We start from the raw sequence: 21,707 nt of genomic DNA, 5'->3' as shown, positions 1-21,707 counted from the left end.
TACAGGTTCCCACAGATCTGGAGCAACGACTCCTCTGATATCAGTCATACACAATCATCCATCACATTCAAACAAAGTAAATAAGTGCCATGAGCCATGCTCCATTTGAAAAATCAGACAGTCATTATTTCAGAAAGGAACTACATTTTTCATTACAAAACATACACAAGCCAAAAAAAAAAAGCTTAATATTCAAACTATAGTTTCCTAAAATACTTACAGGTTGGTCAAAATAGACTATTATGAAAACACCAGAAATCTGATTTCCTTTAGAACCGAACACCTTAATTCAGACGTAGGCAAAATGACACTGAGCGTGCCAAAAGCTCCTCCTCCTCTCGGGAGTCACACAGCTGATGCAAGACAGGATGTGAGAACAAAACACAGGAATCACTGGTACGATCTGGAGTCTCAGCTTCCAGAACCACCCAGACCACTTACACTGCCTCAGTCACCGGACGAGAAAAAGCGATGCATTGTGGGAATTGTATTTCTGTGGAGCGAAATGGTGGGTTCTTGGGGATAGAGCTCTTTACTCGTCGTTGTCTGTGGATCTGAAGTGGTCTTCGTCGATGGTGGAGAAAATGTGGCCTTCGTTGCTGAGGAACTCCACGGCTTGCCTGGGTGGGAAACGGCGTGAGAGTGAGGCTGCCGGCCCGCGTGCGTTCGGCTGCGCTTGCAGCGGCACACATCACATTTACATTACAGTACTGTCATTTAGCAGACGCTCTTATCCAGAGTGACTTACATCGTTAAGGTTTTATCCCTTTATACAGCTGGGGTAATTGAGGGTTAAGTATCTTGCCCAAGGGTACAGCAGCAGTGTCCCAGTGGAGAATTTAACCAGCAAACTTTCGGTTATAAACCCTTCACCTTACCACCATGCAACACTGCCGCAAAATCGCAACAGCCGAACCACACACTGATTCACTACCTCTTCCCTTCCCATTTTATGCTCCTGTCAGGGCCTCCATTATTGCAATCTTAAATAAATGATTTTATTTACGCTTCCCCACACCTTTTCACTTTTCTTTCAAATCACCCACTACACTCACACTCAGTCAACGGCTACTTTTCCACACCGTGTCCCACAGTGCACTACAGCAGAGCAAACCCCAGCTGGAGGATAGGTGCATCTCCACTAATGTCATTCCACCGAGATGAAGGTGCCTCACTGGCAACCAGAGAGTGCTAACTGGGGAAGGGAGCTCGGTGACAAAACCCACCATAGCTCCAATCGATTTCTGCTGCTGCAGCGTCCATGTCAACGATGGCCAATCACACAGTTTAATGTCACCGTTATTAAGCATTTATGCCGTCACCATGTCATTCTCCAAACGCGAAGTGAAACTTAACTAGCATTCTTGTTCTGAAAAACCGATCTTTGGGTTGACCGCACAAGAAGGAGGAACGGACGCGTTTCGAAGAAACGCTGCCAGATGACTGCTGGCCTGACTGTGGAAAGAAGAAGTTGGCTTCGCCCTGCCTCGTCACACTGCTTCGGCGAAACCCCCCCCCCCCCCCACCCCCGTCCCCCGCGAGGCCTGGGTTTATGCGAGAGGACTCACTTGATGACGGACGCACTCATGCCACTCAGTCGTTGCTTCAGATCCTGTAAGCTGATGCCCTGAGGGTCCGGGCAGCTCCTGATCAGGCGCAACACCTTTAAGGGGAGGAGAGAAAGAAAGTCGAGAATGAGCACAGACCGTATCGTATTCATGAGTCTCTTTTTTTGCTGGGAGAAGTGGTAAAGCAACCATGGTGGCCTGGGAAGTCTTTACACATGATGCTCTGGGAGAAAGTCCAAAGACATGTTACATTACATTACATCATTATCATTTAGCAGATGCTCTTATCCAGAGCAACTTGCACAGGCTTCAGTTTTTACATGTCATCTGTTTATACAGCTGAATATTTACTGTAGCAGTTCTATGTTAAGTACCCTGCCCAAGGGCCTGCCTTTGAGTTATGAGCCCTTTTCCGTACCACCATGTTACCGCCACGTCTATGAACGCATTGTGAGTAAAAGTGAACTGAAACAGCTCAGCCGACACAAATATGGCTCAACTGACAAATAAGAAAATACTAAGAGGCCCAATGGCAAAGTCCTTCCCTGCAGCTCCATCGTCCAATCAGAGCTACTCACCTGGTTCTGGCTGGCGCTCAGCCCGTTGGCCGACGTGTCGCTGGCTCCGGAATACCCGCTGCCCATGCCTCCAAAGCCCGCCATGCCGGGGCGCGGCACGGTCGCCATACTGGTGTTCATGCCTCCTCCGCCCATCTGAAAGGAACCCCAAAAAGTTTCCCATACAGTGGCCAGCAGTCAGCAGGGTCTGTACAAAACTGCAACAAAATGTTTTAATTTTACCAAACCATTTTCTTTTGCATCATATCTGAATCAATAAACCCATGAATTTTGCTTCAATTCCATGATGCATCAATCATTTGAAAATCAGCTGTACTAAATATGCTTAGTCACACAGCAGAGGGGTAACCCCACAGCCAGTGCAATGGCCAAACCACAGGGTTCCAACTGTCCAGGGGAAAACCATCTCCAGTCTTTTTCCTCCCCCAAGAGCACCACCTAGTGGTTATGCTAATATCTGTGGACACCACTGGCAGCAGTACCGTCTTTGCTGCTATGAATGCACACGCGCCTGTGTTTGTGACGATCACGCAGTGCAAGCTAACTGGAGCTGGATAAGTGCAGCTCTACTCTTATAGGTTAAGGGAGAGAGGGGCTGCATGGGTGTGTGCAGTGGGTTCAGTCCGTGTGTGTGTGCATGTGCGGTGGGTTCAGTCTGTGTGTATGTGTGTGCATGTGCGGTGGGTTCAGTCTGTGTGTATGTGTGTGCGTGTGCGGTGGGTTCAGTCTGTGTGTATGTGTGTGCGTGTGCGGTGGGTTCATTCTGTGTGTGTGTGTGTGCGCGTATGCACAGGGTGGGTTTGGTGTGTGTGTGCGTGCGTGTAGTGGGTTCAGTCTGTGTGTGTGTGTGTGTGTAGTGGGTTCAGTCTGTGTGTGTGTGTACGTGTGTGCGCGCGTGCGCGTAGTGGGTTCAGTCTGTGTGTGTGTGCGCGTGTGTGTGTGCGCGTGTGTGTAGTGGGTTCAGTCTGTGTGTGTGTTTGCGCGCGTGTGTGTGTGCACGTGTGTGTAGTGGGTTCAGTCTGTGTGCGTGTGTGTGTGTGTGCGCGTGTGCGTCTGTGTGGTGGGTTCAGTCTGTGTGCGTGTGTGTGTGTGTGTGTGTGTGTGTGCGTGTGTGCGTGTGGTGGGTTCAGTCTGTGTGCGTGTGTGTGCATATGCACAGGGTGGGTTTGGTGTGTGCTCGTGTGCATCTGTGCAGTGGGTTCAGTCTGTGTGCGTGTGTGTGTGTGTGTGTGTGTGTGTGTGTGTGTGTGTGTGTGCGTGTGTGCGTGTGGTGGGTTCAGTCTGTGTGCGTGTGTGTGCGTATGCACAGGGTGGGTTTGGTGTGTGCTCGTGTGCATCTGTGCGGTGGGTTCAGTCTGTGTGCGTGTGTGTGTGTGTGTGTGTGTGTGTGTGTGTGTGTGTGTGTGTGTGTGCGTGTGTGCGTGTGGTGGGTTCAGTCTGTGTGCGTGTGTGTGCGTATGCACAGGGTGGGTTTGGTGTGTGCTCGTGTGCATCTGTGCGGTGGGTTCAGTCTGTGTGTGTGTGTGTGTGTGTGTGTGTGTGTGTGTGTGTGTGTGTGTGTGTGTGTGTGTGTGCGTGTGTGGTGGGTTCAGTCTGTGTGCGTGTGTGTGCGTATGCACAGGGTGGGTTTGGTGTGTGCGCGTGTGCGTCTGTGTGGTGGGTTCAGTCTGTGTGTGTGTGTGTGTGTGTGTGTGTGTGTGTGTGTGTGTGTGTGTGTGTGTGTGTGTGCGTGTGTGGTGGGTTCAGTCTGTGTGCGTGTGTGTGCGTATGCACAGGGTGGGTTTGGTGTGTGCGCGTGTGCGTCTGTGTGGTGGGTTCAGTCTGTGTGTGTGTGTGTGTGTGTGTGTGTGTGTGTGTGTGTGTGTGCGTGTGTGTGTGTGTGTGGTGGGTTCAGTCTGTGTGTGTGTGTGTGCGCGTATGCACAGGGTGGGTTTGGTGTGTGCGCGTGTGCGTCTGTGTGGTGGGTTCAGTCTGTGTGCGTGTGTGTGCGTGCGTGCCAGGAGCTCACCGTGCTCTGTGGTTTGCTGAGCAGCATGTGGGCGCGCACCACTTCCAGCATGTGTGAGGTCACCTCGTTCATGTCCTCCAGGGGCCTGACGCTGAACGCCACCACCGACTTGTGGTTCTGCAACAGGAAGAGAGACGTGAGCTGGCGCCATGGCAACGGCGGGCCACCTCCTTTCAATGTGGCGAGAGGAGAGGGGGCGAGGCGGGCGTCACCTGGAAGGAGCGGAGGTTCCCGGAAACCTTGACATACGTCCCCGGGGGGATGACTGTGCTCTCCACACTGGGGTCCTGAGAGAAAAGGGGAAGCAGAGGTCAAAGGTTAGATGGGCCAGCGGGTGGCTCTTACCAGGGCGGTGCCTCTGATGGACCCCAGTGCAAGCTTAACAGAAGGAAATTCTATCTGTCCCAGAGGCAATATGAAGTTAACCACAACAGCGTGATTCTGTCTCTGAACCCTCTTATATCAGTATTTCTGGGGTGTTCTTCCATCTGTGTGACACTTCCATTTTGCAGTCTGTTCAACAATTACTCCTCTTCCTTTGACCGCTGAGAAGCATTCACGTAAATTTCACATTATACAGTTAAGTGGGTATACTCATATTGTACATTTTTGTGTGTGACTGTGTGTATGAATGCTCTCTTGTGGCCCAAATCGTAACTGCCCCTAATGGGATGAAAAAAGTCACACTGTATTGTATCGTTAGCACAGTGCGGTAAGCTCAGAACAAGGTGATACATAAATAATTGCCGCTGATCCACTACATTTTGCAATTTAACCTACAAGATAGTCTGCGTGTCAGCGTGTTTGCCAAAGACCACTCCACTACAAAGCTCCTTGTCAAAGCGACTTCTGCCCTTACTGAACGTGTTAGAAGAGAGACTGGAGAAGTACTGATCACCACAAAAAGCTGCAAAAACCACATGTTGTTTTCTCTACAGGAAGGACCCTGGAGAGAACAAGTGGTCTCATGAAAGGCACACAGTGCAAGAGGCACTTGCAGCATTGAGCTCTTATGTTCACACCCAGCGTTTTCAACTGCTAAAACTCAGCATGCGTAAGCCCTTCCTAATAATCACACTTAACGGGGGTAAAGCCTATATGGAAAAGGTGGTGCATGTTGACTCGGTGTCCATGTGGAACACATTTACACAAAGACAGAGAGCAGGAAATGGGCAAGGCAAGCTGATCCAGGATCAGTGGGTGAGATGGGGGGGAAATGATGCACCTCGAAACAGGAGAGGTGCTACTGTATCCTGTGAAAACAGCACTTCTGAGTTCAGCGGGAAAGAATCTGTGCCGCTTCACAGATCTCTGCCTGCTGAACCCTTCACTGATAGTCTCACGTTTGCTGTGGCTGAGCCCGGGACAGCCAGACACCAGCACACATGCCAATCAGCCAACAGGAAGCGGTATGGAGGTGTCAAACTGGCTGCTTAATTTAACGGTATCTGCATGCCTGAAGCTATTGCCAACAGGACGCATGGCGGGGTTAAACACTGGTATGGAGTAACGTCACGTACAGCAGGAAACGGCTGGGCAGTTCTGAGCAAAACGTAAATGAGCGCATGAATCTCAGCAGTGCAGTTTGCGCTTAAACCACTGAATGCAGGGAATTCTCAAACATCCGGCCATCTGTCCGTCAGAGCTCCGGGGCTCACCTCCACATCCACCCACTGTTTGACGTCCATGGGAGGCCCGGTCATGTCATCCACTTTGTACTGGATGTTGGTCATTGACTTCTCCATGCTTCTGACGATGCCCACCAAGGTGATCTGTGGTACAGCAGTCACAGACAGAGAACGTCGTTTGGCACAGATGCACTGCATCACTGTAGTTGGGAATGTGTAAGCAAAGCGCTGAGTAGGGCTGTCACTAAAGGTGCATACAGTACACGTCTGCCTGCAATGACCTGATTCTTATAAGAGATGAGCCTTAAAACAGGAGTTCCCAAAGAAGGGGTTAAATGAATGCTAATATTTTGAACAAAATTCTCCTTTTAAGAAATATCTATATCCATATTGATACTCCACCTCAGAGAAATACCAATACAGAGGAATAAGTATTGGATGTGTCTAGCAGTGTCACAGTCTGTTAAAAATAAAAATGTTTCATGGCTCTCGAATGGCTCGGACAGTCAGTGCTTGTTTCAAGCGCAGGCTGAGCCCTATGGCCTGGGGTCAATCCTGGCTGTGTCATCAGCCGGCAATGACTGGAGGCCCACAACAGCAGACCAAATTAGCCTCGTTTTGCTGGGGGACTGAGATGGGTAGGTCAGCCACAAGTTTGTCTGTCTTGCTGCACACCAGTGACCCCTGTTGGTCAGTCAGGAGCCCACAGTCTGCCTGTAGAAAGCAGTCTATGAAGTGTCCTCTTCTGATTCATGTCTGTGCAAGCCCGGAAAGGGACCTGTGGTGTGTGCAGGAGTGATACATGTTTTGGAGGAGAGCACGCATTTGCCTGCATGCTTCCAGATTGTTAGCGGGGGCTGTGGTGGTGAGTGGAACCTCTTTGATATAACTGGGCATTCCAAATTGGGAGGTAAAGGGGGAAAAAGCAGTTTGCTCCAAAATTTAAATTAAATATATAAAATGACTCACTCCTTTTGTGATTGTCACCACTGCTGGGTCATGAAAAATTTTATCGATGTTAATATTCTCTTTTCTGAGGATAGGCCTCCTTAGTTATCCACACGATATAGCCTACAGAACGCCTGATTTCTCAGCTGCGCTCCCTCCATTGGTCTTAGGACTCTCCTAAGACCAACTGCTTCTTATACATGGACTGCAGTGTATTACCCAGCAAGACAATAAACAGGCAACATCCACACCACCGTGCAACTTTCTCCTGCATGACAGCAAAAGATAATTGTGGCTAAGTTTTCGGCAACTTGACAATTACCAACCGCGGGGGCAGACTCTTGCCGAAAGCTTTAGCTGCACGGTTTGAACTCAGCTGTTTGAATGGGGTTGATGCACTTGAAGAAAACCACCAATCAGTTCTGCTGATTAGTCACCAGAGAGGTTTTCTGATACAGCTGGTAATGCTGTTCGGTGTCCGGTTTGTGTTGCAAACTTGTCCTGACAAAGATCCATCTTGGACAGAAATGCTTTCCTGTCTGCATCACTAAAATTAATTACTATTGGGAACAGACAGTGTGCAAAAGTTTAATTGTTTCACTTATACTTATCTCCTGAAAAACAAGATAGGTGTGAGTTTCTTGTGTACTACTAAAGCAAGCGTGAATTTAAAATGACTGCGATTTAAAATACTGCATCCTATCAATGCTGCCAAAGTTTATTACACACCCCCTGTCAAAAACAAATGTTCTGCATGCTACGTCAATAAACAGCAGATAAAACTGACTGTGGCAGCAGTGTGGTGTAGTGACAGAAAGGGCTTGGAACCGAAAGGTTGCTGGTTTGATTCCACGCTGGGGCATTGCTGTTGTACCCTTGTGCAAGGTACTTAACCCACAATTGCCTCAGTAAATATGCAGCTGTATATATGGGTAACCTATGCAAGTTGCTCTGCATAAGAGCATCTGCTAAATGACAGTAGTGTGTAGAGCGTACTAGTGTAAAAGCACAGAATAAACCTCAGTAATGACCACTCTGTCAGTGTAACGTCAAAACAGCGATGAGATGATTACGGTAGGTCTGTGAGCTCTCAGTTCAAACCCTCGACTCAAACAGGGTGACTCTAGGCTGGACTCACCTGCGCGATCTCCACCTCTCCCACTCTGAAGACGTCCTCCGCCTGGCTGGCCGTCATGAGCTGGGACACCGTGCACGGAACGATCTGCTGCGCTCGCGTTCTCTGCAACGAAAGCAGCAGCAGCAAAACACACACACACACACACACACACGGCACGATTAGGCAGAAACGCGGCATACAGTCACTACACAGTCGCTTTCAACAGCCGCAGGCTACTCGTTCATCGGTACAGAGATGGCAATCGCCGCAGCACGTCCAGATCACAGATTTGGTGGTTTCACGAAACAGCTCTACCTGATCATATAGAACATTCTCAGCTACAATTCATCCTGTTTGGAGTGGCGGGGATATCTGACTGAAAACAGACAACTCACCCCTTTCTTTTCACCGCCTTGAGATGCGGCAGGGGAAGCGAAGCCTCCCGGAGACTGTGTGTACCCGCCGCCCATGCTGGACTCACTGTAGCCGCCTGCGGAAAGAGACAGAGCTGGTGAATAACAGGCACAGCTGTGACGCAGGCATTGTGCCTGGTGCCCCGGCCCGATACCCGCTCAGCTACTTAACCAACACAGAGCCTTGGGCGAGAGATCTGACAGCTGTTCGGACTGAGATTGCCTGCTTTGGCACGTCTGAAACTTGGCTGTCAGGCTAACAATGAACTGAACTGAGAACTTGTTGGCCAGCTAGCTAGCTAACCACCACTGCTTGTCACGGCTAGCTTGAAGGTCTAAGATGGTCTGCACCTTGACAGAATTAATATGTCTACCTACACAGTTCGCCAAACTTAGATACCTTAGCATTAGGTAAAGGCGGACTAAACAGCACACTAAACGGAGCAGGATATCAAGCAAGAGTTAGCTAACATTATTGAGCTAACAACTTCCATGCACTGATTCAGGGCCATGGGGTAGCTTGTTAGCCAACTAGCTAAGAATTCACGAAATAGATTTTGATTAGCCTGCAAAGCAAACGGGTGCAATGACCCAGACTCACCTTGGTTCCACATGTTGATATAATGTGGAAAAGCAGTTATGCGATCAGACCCGCAGAACCCTTACAAAGCCAAATTCCCCGCGAGTCGCTGATTCCCGGGACTCACTGCCTGCGCGCGCTGCTGAAGGGACGCATTTCACGCATGCGTCTCAAAGTATTGCCGCGAATGTACCCGGCCAATCAGACGCCGCGGGGCTCTGAGACTGTCCAATGAAAACCTCAGAGCCATCATTTTGCCAGCAACCGGCTTCATTCTTTACACATGTATGGACAATCAGCCATATTTTGTGAGGGACACAGGTCGCGAACGAAGATGGTGAAATTTTACAAGATATTTCAGTTTTACCGGCGAGATAACCATAGAGATAACCACCTGTTGCTGAATCATATCAACTAATCATATAGATATGTAGCAATTGTTACTTTATTGTTCGATTTACAGCTAGACGGAAAAATCACAGACGAAGAAGGCGTGGTTCTTTTTGTCGGTGTCGCACAGATCGCACATACTTAAATCCAACTGGATCGTTAGTGGGGCCCCAATCTGCATAGGCTTACTTCAATGAATCTACGGAGCAAAAAAAAGACCAATTTTTGGTGACAATTTTTTTGGTTTGATTTTTGTTTTTTTTTTCGGGGCAATTGGAGTAAAGATAAAAAGACATTCACACACGTTCACATTTGTCCCTATAAAATGAGCTAATCTTTAAAAATTTGTTTTCGACTGCATTTTGGACATTTTTTGAACATTTCAATCAAGTGATTGGCTCGATAGGCCAGTCTGTTCCTGTAGCCTACCCGCAAACCCCAACCCTTGAAATATAATTGAAATAATAAACTATATAGGCCTATCATTCACTATCCCTACATCAAATTGATAAATAAAATGCGTAAGCCTATGCTGCATCCTTTGACTTGAGACATTTGTTTTAGTTCATCACTCTCCTGACTCATGGGAATTAATGCAATTTTATACAAACACATTTGCTGGTACTTATTAACAATTATTATACTCATGCTGTCGTTCCCTGGAGAAATTGAAGACATCGGTTAACCATTGCCGGCAATAGTCCAAGAATGATAGTTTTATAGATAGGCTACCGCTTAAATATTAAACTTGTTTGAATGATCATGCATGTTCTTTTCCCACACGAGAAAAATGCACACGACAGGCAAAGTCAAAACAGGATTTATTTGCTTTGAAAAGGCTCAAGTTAAATTCGCAAAGCGTTTACAAATTCTCCGAGTTACCCACGTAATGACGCAGCAACATCACAGGTTGCGGATTAAACGCCTGCCGGCCACTGTCTTATCTTTAGCATTTATTGCCGTTTCGGTCACAGCCCTGGGGCAGATAGCGGTGTGTCCTTCTTTGGCTCTCTTCTAATTCAAGCAAGGGACTGAAACGGCGCATGATGTTAACCCTGTGGACGAGCCTTTCCCTCTACATCATTTTCTCCAACTGTCAATGTTCGGCATCTTTGGGTGAGTTTGACACGATTTTGTGATATCCAGTCAAGTAGTAGGCTACATGTATTTAAAAAAAAATATAAGTGAAATAGCGTTTTCTCCCTTAGCTTCAGTTTCAACAGTCCCTCGTTTTGCGCGCATGAAGTAGCCTACTTGTGTCGACAGAAAGCATGATTGCTATGATTGCTATACTGTTGGTAGATTATAACGTGTGGAATTCTAAAAAAAGAAAAAAGCGCTTTATTTTGCTTTTTAACAATCTTAACTCTAACAAGATTCAACGTTCAGGTACGTGGCTTCGGTGTAAAATAGACCAGAACTCTCAACATTTTAGCACACGTCCCTTTTGAGAAAGATTTAACGCTTTTATTTATTTATGTATCCTTTGGTAGAGCACAAAAATCGTATGACAACGTATCCTTCGATTAATTCAAACTTATCAACACTGTAGGCAGCTTCTGGCACATCACGGATCTCCACTGGGACCCAAGCTACACAGTGACGGACAACCCTGACCTTGTATGCGCGTCCAACGGCGCCCGGCCCGTGTCTAACGCGGGCAAATTCGGGGACTACCTCTGCGACTCGCCCTGGGATCTCATCAACTCTTCAATATATGCCATGAGAGCCATTCTGCCGGACCCAGACTTCATCGTCTGGACTGGGTAACTGAACACAGTTAATACAAAATCAGTGCTGGAAAAAGCAAATACCAGAGAAACATCTGATAAGGTATGGATGCAGGATCCATTCCGCACGCAGGCTTAAAGACAATACTTTAGTGGACCTAAAGTTCTGAGCACAATTTTTAGGTTTTACATAATCTCCTCTTTGCAGCGAAAATACAATATTGTGTTCATGATTATTCATACATCTTTAAAGACCTTTGCGTCCTTCCTTCACACTGAGTGTGTGTTTTTGCTCTCATAGCCATTTCGATGTTTGTTCTCACCTGCTCCTGCAGACTGTTAGGTTAAAAAAATAGTTTTGTCTTCAGTAAACCTCGAACAAACGTGCCTTTTCTCACAGTGATGACACACCTCATGTGCCTAATGAACAGCTGGGGGAAGAAGCCGTACTCTCCATCATCGGCAACCTAACCCACATTATAAAGCTGGTGTTTCCAGGTACATCCACCCACAAGAACTACATCCATTTCAACTGACCAGTCTGGCAGTTTAGGTCCAGAGGACCTTCATCAAAGTAACTATGTCGTACATGGGTCTCAATACAGCAATGACTCCAACATGCTAATGGTCCTCTGTACCTACTGGTCATGTCTGTTGCAGATACCAAAGTATACTCTGCACTGGGTAACCATGACTACCACCCAAAGAGCCAGCTGCCTCCTGCACAGAGTCACATCTATGAGGAGACAGCCAAACTATGGCAGGACTGGATGGAGCCAGATTCCCTGCAAACCTTCAGAACAGGTAGGGGTCTCAGAAGGAGGGGCTTCTCATACATTAAAGGTGATCAGTGCTGGTCCTGGGGGTTAAAGTCCCCCACGTTTCAAGGATGGCAAGAATGGCAAGGGGAAGAGCTTGGCTTAGCATCAGTCAAACTCCCTTGTCAGAGCCATTGATTTAGCAAATCAGGGTTGTGGCCTCTCCAACCAAACACCTCATTTGTTTTAATGGCTGAAGCTGATTTAGAACTGATATTAAGATACAGTTGGATATAGAAGTTAACCGATATGAGGGGGCCAATATCTGTAGGTTTTCAGAAAAACAGACCCAAACTGGTTGCATATGCTAACCAGCAGAAGTGGGTGGAATTGGTGAAGTGGCTCGGCATTGGCAACACTGGGAGGTCACATGCTCAGAGGAAACACCAATCAGAGCAGAGGTTCACTAGGACAGGGACAGTTGTGACATAAAGTCTCAGTGTTAGCAGACCCTTCAATCCTTTGTATTTGAGCAGTGCATATGGCTGGGCGTTTGTATCTCCATATGTTATGTGGTTGGCCAGTGATCTTAACAGGAGTGATTGTGAATACAAACACTCATAATTGACTGGCCTGGGGTTGTCCCGTCTTCAGGTGGATACTACACAGAGAAGCTGCTAAACCACACAGGCTACAGGGTCCTAGTGCTCAACACCAACCTCTACTACGACCAGAACAAAGTGACGGCGGACATGGAAGATCCAGCGAACCAGTTCAGCTGGGCGGAGCAAGTGCTGACGTCGGCTGCCAGCAACAAAGAGAAGGTCTTAGCTTGCCGCTTGATGTTAGAGAATAGCGGCAGGACATAGGAATGTATGAGAGTGAAAATAGATGAAGAGTGCTAAGATGCAGTCATTTAGCGAAGCTTGTTAGCTACCATGCTTTTATAACAGAGCACTTACTCTTTCTTCTCAATTTCAGTTACATTTTGTGTATTTATTGTTGTTTATTTATTCCTGGGTAACTCCTCGGTGTTTTGACGGACAGGTATACATCGTAGGCCACGTCCCGCCTGGCTTCTTCGAGAAGAAGCGGAACAAGCCGTGGTTCCGACCCAACTTCAACCGGCGCTACCTGGAGCTGGTGCAGAGGCACCACGCGGTTATTGCCGGGCAGTTCTTTGGCCACCACCACACCGACTCCTTCCGCATGTTCTACAGCTCTGATGGTACAGGCCTCACCTGAGAGGTTTACCTGAAATTACAGGTTGGGGGTTGTGTGATCACATGTGCAGAGACCCTTTATGAAAATGCTCTGTGCAGGTGGCCATTTTGGGACCTCGGGTTTAATGGTTGACAGGGGTCAGCACTGTTGGATGGTCATTAACTACATCTGTGTGCCACCAGTCCATTCTGGTGCCTCCTGTACGGATGCATTCAAGTTTCATAATAATATTAATGACAAGAAGTGGCCATTTGGCATTTGTCCCGTCTGGGGTCATCATATTGCCTATAATCTAAAGCAAGGGTATTTAAACTTTTAAATCCAGCCATCCATAATATTGCAAGTAGTTATTATGCCCCCCCCCCCCCGGCCTTGAAAGCTGAGCAGCCCCCCCTTTTCCTCTAAACAGACACCCCCATCAGCGCCATGTTCCTGACCCCCGGTGTCACCCCCTGGAAGACCACGCTACCCGGGGTCACAGATGGGGCCAACAACCCCGGCATCAGAGTCTTTGAATACGACACCCAGACACTCCTTGTCAAGGTATGGCAGAGACCTGGTCAGAGACTGAGGGGCACATTAGGCAGGATATGCTTGTGTATACATCATATAATTTGAGGGAAATTATAGATCGGTGCAATAATTTTTTTTTAATGTAGCAATGTAATGTCGCTGTGCTCTACAACTTCATCACAGCATCCGATTCACGCAGGTACCGATGTGAGAGCTGTTTGTCTATTTATTGCAAAGTAGGATTTTTAAAAATCCACCCCGATTGGTTGGAATCTCTTCCACTCAGAGAGAGCAGGCTTCAGATCTCAAGGAACAGCCTGCACCAGGTATCACATGGGCAGCTAATGATGGTGCAGGAGCTGAAATTACCTGGTCTGCAGGCTTTAGACTCACGTGATGGCTTCTATCCATAAAGATCTGAAAATTTACCTTGGGTCCATCTAACCAGAAGCAAGCTTTCATGTTGCATCTGAAGGGAAAAGGCCTTGCTGTGGTCGAGGCTGTGAATGTACCCCAAAAAACACTGTGCATGTGCACACACCTACACTGCCTTCTCCGGCCCTCTCCCAGGACGTGGTGACCTACTACCTGAACCTGACCCACGCCAACGTGGCGCGAGCTCGCTGGGAGAAGGAGTACCGCCTGTGCGAGGCCTTCCAGGTGCCGGACGCCTCCCCCGCCTCCATGCACCGGGTCCTGGAAAAGGTGGCCGGACAGCAGTGCCATCTGCAGAGGTACTACGAGCTCAACTCGGTCAGCTACGACCTGTCCCGCTGCGACGAGCACTGCCGGGCCGACCACGTCTGCTCCATCCGGGAGGTGGACTTCCACAGGTACGAGCGCTGTCTGGAGAAAGAGGGGGCGACTGTCGCCCGACTCACCCTGCTGCCCCTCCTCCTCTCCGTGGCCCTCAGCATATTCGGGGTGACCCTCTGATAACTGTGGGGGGTGTGGGGGTGTGGGGGGGTGAGTGGCAACATGTCCCCACCACATGCTGGTATTTAAAGTACTGTTCACTGAATCAATGGGACGATGAGTTAATCGAGTCTGTATTGCAATAATAGTTTGTTCTTGAGTGGGTTATTGTATCTGTAAAGTTTTGCGAGAAAATGATACAAATCTCTTCGATTTTTTGTGTTAAGGAGAGTAAAGTGAGCATTTTCTTAGATTCATAAGAGCTGGGACTATGAGAGTATTCTTTAAGAGAATGAACAGCTCCCTCTTCTCCCTACCTCTACATGGACATTTGTCTATAGGTTGGGGAAATTCAAAGTTACTTCAGAATGATTTTTTGATTGCAATGGACCTTTTTGTGTGTGACAAAATCTTATAGAGTAAAGAAAAAAGAATAAACAGAATGGTAAGTTATGACGCATAATACAATTGTTTCTTTGTTTTTGCAGTATTTTGCCATCCGTTGATTCTGAAAATGTAACTTTTTTGAAACTGTTTCAATATCCAATGTTCACTGTTTTCAATCTTTTTGCCAACTGCTGTCAATTACATTGTAATTTTGAATGAAGGGAGAAACACTCGGCTGTCAGCCACGTGTTTTTGCCCTATTTCCAGCTTGTTAAAGTCAGGTGTGCTATTGAAATATCCAACTTTTTACGAAAAGTACACGACCTTTGATTTAACAAGTTTTTCCGTTGCATTTTGCAATGCTGTGTAAATTGGATTCCTTGTGAAAAGTTTTCATATGTCAATAAATGAGTCACTGTCTTCGTGTCTGTTCAAGGCTCAATGAATGCAATTCTTAAAGCGCCGTGCTTGATAACACTGTAACAAATGTGTCCGATCATTTCCTGAAATCAACATCATTTCTTTTATCAGATATAACTACACAGGCTGGCTTTGAAACTTTGGAAAATATGTTTAATTACATTTTTGACCAGTGCATACAAACACATGGATCAGAACGTACTCCCACCCAGAAAACAGTCATCAAAGTCCATGCCTTGTCAACATTTATATGAAAAGGGAATTTATTCATTTTCAGGAATGCTGATTCAGCCAGAGATGATAACGTTGATTGGACTTTGAGCCTGTATGCCAATAACACCTTTACTGAGCGCGTCCTTGAGAGGTGTGTGCCAGAGAGAAGCTGCCTTCCTGAGACACACCGTATGACCCTGCATCTGGTGGGCTGCTCAGGGCAGTGATGGGAATAGACACTACCTGTCTGGGCATGCTGGGACGCAGCTATTGGCTGCCTCGGTGTCACATGACCAGAACCTGCTTGGTGGAGGCAAAGGGCTGCATGGCGCTGGCCAGCGCCTTGGTGTGGTCCTGCAGACCCACCTCGGTACAGGCCGGGGGGGACAGCTTTCCCTCCCGGATCAGGGCACAGAGCTGGGCCAGCATGTCCCGCAGGGCCCCCTCATCTGTGGAGCACAGGAAACAAGGTCAGAGCACTGAACTGAGATTCTGAGTGGCTTTCTCCTTAGACATATCCCAAATCCCTGTCACCAGGTCTCCTGAGGTGTGGCTTTCTCCTCAGACATATCCCGAATCCCTGTCACCAGGTCTCCTGAGGTGTGGCTTTCTCCTCAGGCATATCCCAAATCCCTGTCACCAGGTTTCCTGAGGTGTGGTGCAAATGCCATTTCTGTAGCAGATGATCCTTATGATACCTGACCGCTTCAGATCTCCCAGCCTTCTGCTGCACGACCGGCCTTCAGCTTCCCAAAACAAACTCCCCACTGCACCTCTCCTCGAATTCCTTCACTGGCTTCCTTTCCTGGAAGCCAAGGTCATGGCTTCCTGCTACCCTCACTCTGTCATTGACCCTCACAGCCCTGCATCTGACACACACGCAGATTCTCCCAGCCTGGTTTCGCCCGGACTCACCGTGGGCGTGGTCTCTCTTCCACTGGGTCACCCAGAACCCCCGCACCTTCACGTCCTTGAAGATCAGGGCACTCTGAGGGGAGAGAGAAACAGGATTTGGGGGTTACAACTGCAAAAGGCAGCTTTACTGGATAAATACGGGCAGTCATTTTAGGACAGCCCTGCTCATCAGACACTTGAAGAAAATTTAAAACAGCAGATCTCTCCTGTTTCCTTCAGTAATCACTTATTCTACTGGCCCAAGGTTTGAATTTGTCGTATAACTGTTCATGAGAGATTTGCAAACAGTTCAGACAAAACGGTAACAAATGTCAGCTTATTTTAAAATGAATTTAGCCCAATGTGTGAACCACCCAGTGGAGACATAGGGTATTGCACCCAGTAGTAACTGCTAATGCTAACTCACCACTGGCACTGTGACTGGTTGCTTGGCCATTCCCCCATATGTGACCATGGTTCCTGTGCTCCTGCAGATGCAGATATACCCACAGTAACTGACAGAACCTCCATTTTTTGCTCAATTACAATCACAAAGCAAAATAAGAATTATGCAGCTCTATTTGCCTGTGGTGAACAGCCGTGCAATATGTAAACCACACAATCTTTCTCTAGGGCATCAGGAGAATGGCAGAATTTAGGATTTAGAATTTAGTTGAAGAAAGGTCTCGCACCTTGTCTTGCTTGGAGTCATACACCAGAACGTGACAAATGAAACACCCAATCTGATAGGGCCCCTCCGGTCATGTGACTTTCCACAGCCACTACCTTACCGCTGCTCCACAAACGTGTGCTCATGAATCTCACCTCTCAGTGCTCCCTCACACACTGTAATATCTGATGCACGGTTTTACACGATGGGCACCTTTAAAAGGTACAAGAGAGGGGGTGGGACTGAAACCCCAGGATATTTATTTCCCAATCACGGGGTGTCTCAGTTAGAGTGATGCACAGGTGAGACTTCAGCATCACACTGCACAGTGTCTTCCTCTGAGTGTCGTTACCTGTGCATGTGCAGCGGCTGCTCCAGTGCTGGGAGTCACTCTGCTAAATGAATGTAATGTAATGTAATGCAGTGTAATGTGATGTAACATGCTCACTGCAGGTGTCGCAGCAGCTCTGTGGCACTCTTCCCCCCGACTCCATTCAGTGCCAGCCTGGGGCGCGGAACTTTCTGCAGGGGGTGAATACAGTCACTGTGACATCACACAACACTGTAACATCAGCATCATTTCCCCTGGAACCTCAAAAAACTGGATACCCTGCAAACAGTTTGTCGTGGTCAAATTAATATTTTGTTTATTGAAAACAAGATCAGTCCAGTGCAGATGATCTGGCTGTGTGCATATTCTGTTCTATCACTGACAAACCAGTAATGACTTATGATGTCATGTCTTATGATGTCAAAATGTGGTCAGTAAACAAAAAACAGAGATTATTAAGTTTTTCCAGGGCACCTCTCCAATGTCCATATCATCATCCCTCCACAATAAAAAAACAGGAGGTTCCTGCTATTTTCAGGCAACAGGATGTAAAGATAACTTCGCAAATCTGCCAAACCTACACTGTGCCAGTGATAAAGGAGATTTGCTCCCAGCACAACAGGACAGAAACAATGCAGAAAAAAAAAACAAATTGTAGAATAAATTATACACAGACAATTTATAATAAATGCATTCATTATAAAAAGCAACAACAGGATTAATATGTATACCTATATAATAATGCTATAGACTCCTGACTCATGTCACATGTAATGCGCGCCCCCTAGGGTCTCCTGTAAAGAAAAACGCTAACCTTGAAGAGCTCTTTCATCTCCGGCTTTCTCAGCATCTCCTCCTTGATGACATGACTGGCGCCAAGCTCCTGCAGCCTATCACTGAGCTGCTGGAAATCTGGCCTGTGGGACAAGGAGACAAAATGGCAGCCAGCCACACACAAACAGACAGACACCACATCCACTGCCTGACACTACAGCTCCTCTGAACGCAGGAAGAATTTTTTTGTTCAGCAGAGTGCTGCACCAAGGGTTCAACCATAAACTATGAATGAATTTTAAAATAGGTGGGGGGAGTAATCACGATGCATTAAAACAGCATGAGGAGGCAACTATCTGGTGACGGGAAACCAACATGACTGCAGGATTTTGCACTCTGGCACTGCCTGTGCGTATTCCCCCCGTTACTGGCAAGACTGGCTGCCATTCTGGAGGACATAAAGAATAATCAGTGAGAGAGAAACGCTTCACTGTAGTGAAGGTGAAGCACCGCTCCTGAACACAGACCGCATCAGAGACCAGTCACTGATCATTGCGTGGAGCTGAACATCTACTGGATCACGACTCCAGCACTCAAGGTCACGCTTCCTCACACCAGAGCCATGGGTCTACCTGTCTCGAACCACGTTAATGGTGTGGATGCCTCTGGCGGCTGCAATCTGGATGACTGCCTGGCCCACGCCACTGTTCGCTGCGTTCTGGATCACAGAGTCACCTGGAACGAGGTAACAGGTAGACACAGCATGGGTGAGGGTAGAGCAGACACACTGACTTAGCTGACCTGCTGGGCTTTGGATATTTTTATATAGTGTCAAATTACTGGTATGGTTCCAAAGCACTGGGTTGATCCACAGGCTATGCTCCATATTCTAAATGAAAACTCACGCCCCACTGGGTTTGTGTCAAACCCAAAGCTGAAGACTATCCTAGAGCAGACCTGCTCTGGTCCTCAAAGAATCCAGAATTAAGATCCAGGTTCTTAAGAGCCAGGGGCAACTTTATTTTTCCCAGTGACATAGCTGATTTGATCACTGAGGTCTTGGACCAAAACCAAAAACCTGTCAGACCCTGTGGGACTCTTGTTGTGCACTACCCTACGTTTCGAGGCTCCTGTCCATAAGGACCCACTGGGCCAGTGGCTGGCGCTACCTGGCTTTAGGGCCTCAAAATCAGACAGCATTCTGAAGGCGGTGCAAGGGTTCACCCCCAGCGTGGCGGCAGACAGCAGGGGAATGTCATTGGGCACTGGAGTCAGGGCCTTTTCGCTGAATACTGCAGCTGTCCGCCATGTGCCTGTCCAAAAAATATATATATTGTGAGAGGTGTAAAGTAAGATCTGTAGTAACACTGTATTTTCTTGCAGGTAAAGAAATGAAAAACAAACAGAGGATCCAAAAAGAGAAGTGACTAACCGAGTCCGGCATCCCTCGGGATCACCCAATCACCAACTTTTAAAGAGGTCACCTGACTGCCGACCTCCGTGACCACGCCCACCCCCTCATTGCCCCCCACTGCGGGGAGATCTGGAAGGATGGCGTAAGTTCCTGCGAGCAGGGGGGGAGGAACAGTGCTGGTCTCAGGATGACAGTGACCAAACAAACATGCATGCTGCATACCAACACGCCACAAAACTTGCAGGTAAAAACCATACATTCTTCATGTCAGTAAGTGCACTTTTGCAAACAGAACTCAACCACTCAAAGCACAGCACAAATCTGACTCTGCTGGTTCTCACCTTGCACCATGTTGATGTCAGAGGGGTTGATGGGGGCTGCTAGCATCTTCACGAGAACACTGCCGTAATCAACTGCAGGCAGCTCCATGCCGTCCAACCTGTGCAGGGGCACGCGCCAAGTTACCACGTGATCTCACCTCCTGTCCTGCCAGTTTCCAATGCAGTATGTAGCATGCAATTTGTCGGCAGAATCCAACACGTCTGGCCGCAAATTATTATTGCATCAGGGCACAACTGAACCAGAATGTACTGAACTTTACAATTAGTTGACCTGGCATGAATTCCAGCCAGCTAACAGATACCACACTGGAGCAAAGCGCATGTACTAATGCAAATATGGACAGCGCTTAGCGGATGGTCTCTGATATTTCTGACGTGAAGTGCTTACTGAACGACTTGGACCGGGTCTCCGTGGCTCTTGTACAGCAGCGCCTTGCAGTCTTTCACAGAGGCGGTCGTGGAGAACCTGGCATGAGTCGAGAAATGGCCTCGCACGCTTGTCAACAGTGACAGTCCACCTACGCGGGTCCCATTTGTTAGTTGGCGTGCCAAACGTGAGGTGACCACAGATCTGCAAAGAGCGTCTTTTTTAAACCCAGTTCTTCTGGCCAACAGTCCCACGCGACGTGGAAACTCCATTCTGCCGAGGCTATCTTCGAGTCATTCCCCCCACACCGTCCACCGATGACCAAGTGCTGTGGCTGCGTTAGGACAACCTGCGCGCAGCCATACTTACCGTATATAAGCGAATATAAGCGCAACATTTTCAATTCTTACGAAGTGTGCTGCGCACTTGCTGCAGGGGTCCGCCGGTCTTCGTATCATTCGGGGCGGGTTCATCGTATACTCTACCTGTAATGATGTCATGCAGGTAAAAGATATATGGCAAAAGTACTACCTTTGCCAATGACAATTTGTGCTGAAGACGAGAATTTGGTCGTGTTTTCAGGATAAAATCACAACACGAAATTAGAGTGTTTTATTAGTTATTTAATTGCTCGAATCTGAGGCATCATGGTAGAATCCCAACGGCACAGCATTGATCCTTTGTAACATTAAACAATCGTGTAATAAAATGTATAAAATAATGTCTGTCAGAACGGAGTCTCGGAAGCAGGTAGGAATGCTATCACACTGTTTTGCAGAATTTGCCTGTACAGTAACGGGCAAGTTGTGAATAACTGTGTATGAAAACTTATTTACAAAAGTGGAACATGTTGGAATACTGTAACAAGATAAAACTAAGTAAACCATTGTAAAACTGCACCGCTTTCGTGGATCAATATAACAAATTATCAAACCACGACAATCTGTGAAGAAAAATAAAATAATTTCTTTAAAAATCTCAAAATCCCACTTCACTAATTGAAGAAATCTGTTTTAACTAGATACCGACGGAGGTATATGAAGTGATCCGTATAATAAAGAATGTTTGATCCGTTTCACATAGAACACGCAGAGAAAGGCATGCCTGATCATAGGGCCATCTTCAATCTTACATGGAGAGTTAAATGGAATTCTGGGGTACAGTAACGACTCATCGTATCGTTGTACGCCGATCATCAATCATTAAGATAATACATGTTGATAAAACAATGTGTGCTGTTTGACAGAAGACAACACCGTTTAAGTCATTTAAATGATGTGACTTGACCACAGGGTGGCAATATTGTACCATAGCAGCTTCATGCAGCACTGCGGCTGGACGCTGAAACAGCTTTCTCTGTTGCAGGGGCTCGGTTTTAACTGCGCTAATTGAATGTTGAATTCTCTGGAACTTGTGGTCTTTAATGTGAACGCCGGAGCTCACAGATACAAGCCCGTAAGCAAAGGCTGCCAACAACACATTTATATTACTACTATGTACATTCTCAAATAAAATAAACACAGTCA

General features: G+C 47.3%; 3 protein-coding genes across 3 annotated transcripts; 1 reads left to right on the top strand and 2 right to left on the bottom strand.

Annotated features, from left to right (window-relative positions):
* Positions 1-232: 232 nt before the first annotated feature.
* On the bottom strand, positions 233-8,982 carry rpa2 (replication protein A2). Its single transcript, XM_036539517.1, has 9 exons — positions 8,862-8,982; positions 8,243-8,337; positions 7,869-7,970; positions 5,813-5,926; positions 4,367-4,441; positions 4,155-4,271; positions 2,147-2,281; positions 1,569-1,663; positions 233-620 (listed from the first exon to the last, which is right to left on the bottom strand). The coding sequence occupies exons 1-9, from the start codon at positions 8,872-8,874 to the stop codon at positions 533-535; spliced, it is 834 nt and encodes a 277-aa protein (XP_036395410.1). The 5' UTR covers positions 8,875-8,982; the 3' UTR covers positions 233-532.
* Positions 8,983-10,937: 1,955 nt separating this feature from the next.
* Positions 10,938-14,391, top strand: smpdl3b (sphingomyelin phosphodiesterase acid like 3B). The gene is made up of 7 exons (XM_036538561.1): positions 10,938-10,996; positions 11,361-11,458; positions 11,621-11,764; positions 12,373-12,542; positions 12,766-12,946; positions 13,352-13,485; positions 14,026-14,391. The coding sequence occupies exons 1-7, from the start codon at positions 10,953-10,955 to the stop codon at positions 14,389-14,391; spliced, it is 1,137 nt and encodes a 378-aa protein (XP_036394454.1). The 5' UTR covers positions 10,938-10,952.
* A 1,082-nt stretch (positions 14,392-15,473) lies between these two features.
* On the bottom strand, positions 15,474-20,534 carry mecr (mitochondrial trans-2-enoyl-CoA reductase). The gene is made up of 10 exons (XM_036539270.1): positions 20,203-20,534; positions 19,815-19,912; positions 19,492-19,623; positions 19,229-19,372; positions 18,692-18,794; positions 18,100-18,202; positions 17,403-17,476; positions 16,712-16,772; positions 16,306-16,378; positions 15,474-15,839 (listed from the first exon to the last, which is right to left on the bottom strand). Exons 1-10 carry the CDS (start codon positions 20,451-20,453, stop codon positions 15,676-15,678), a joined length of 1,203 nt encoding a protein of 400 aa, XP_036395163.1. The 5' UTR covers positions 20,454-20,534; the 3' UTR covers positions 15,474-15,675.
* Positions 20,535-21,707: the final 1,173 nt, after the last annotated feature.

This window comes from Megalops cyprinoides, chromosome 10 (genome assembly GCF_013368585.1).
Source record: "Megalops cyprinoides isolate fMegCyp1 chromosome 10, fMegCyp1.pri, whole genome shotgun sequence".
Classification (NCBI taxonomy): domain Eukaryota; kingdom Metazoa; phylum Chordata; class Actinopteri; order Elopiformes; family Megalopidae; genus Megalops; species Megalops cyprinoides.
Note: the sequence above shows the minus strand (reverse complement) of the source record. Positions and strands in the feature narration are given on the sequence as shown.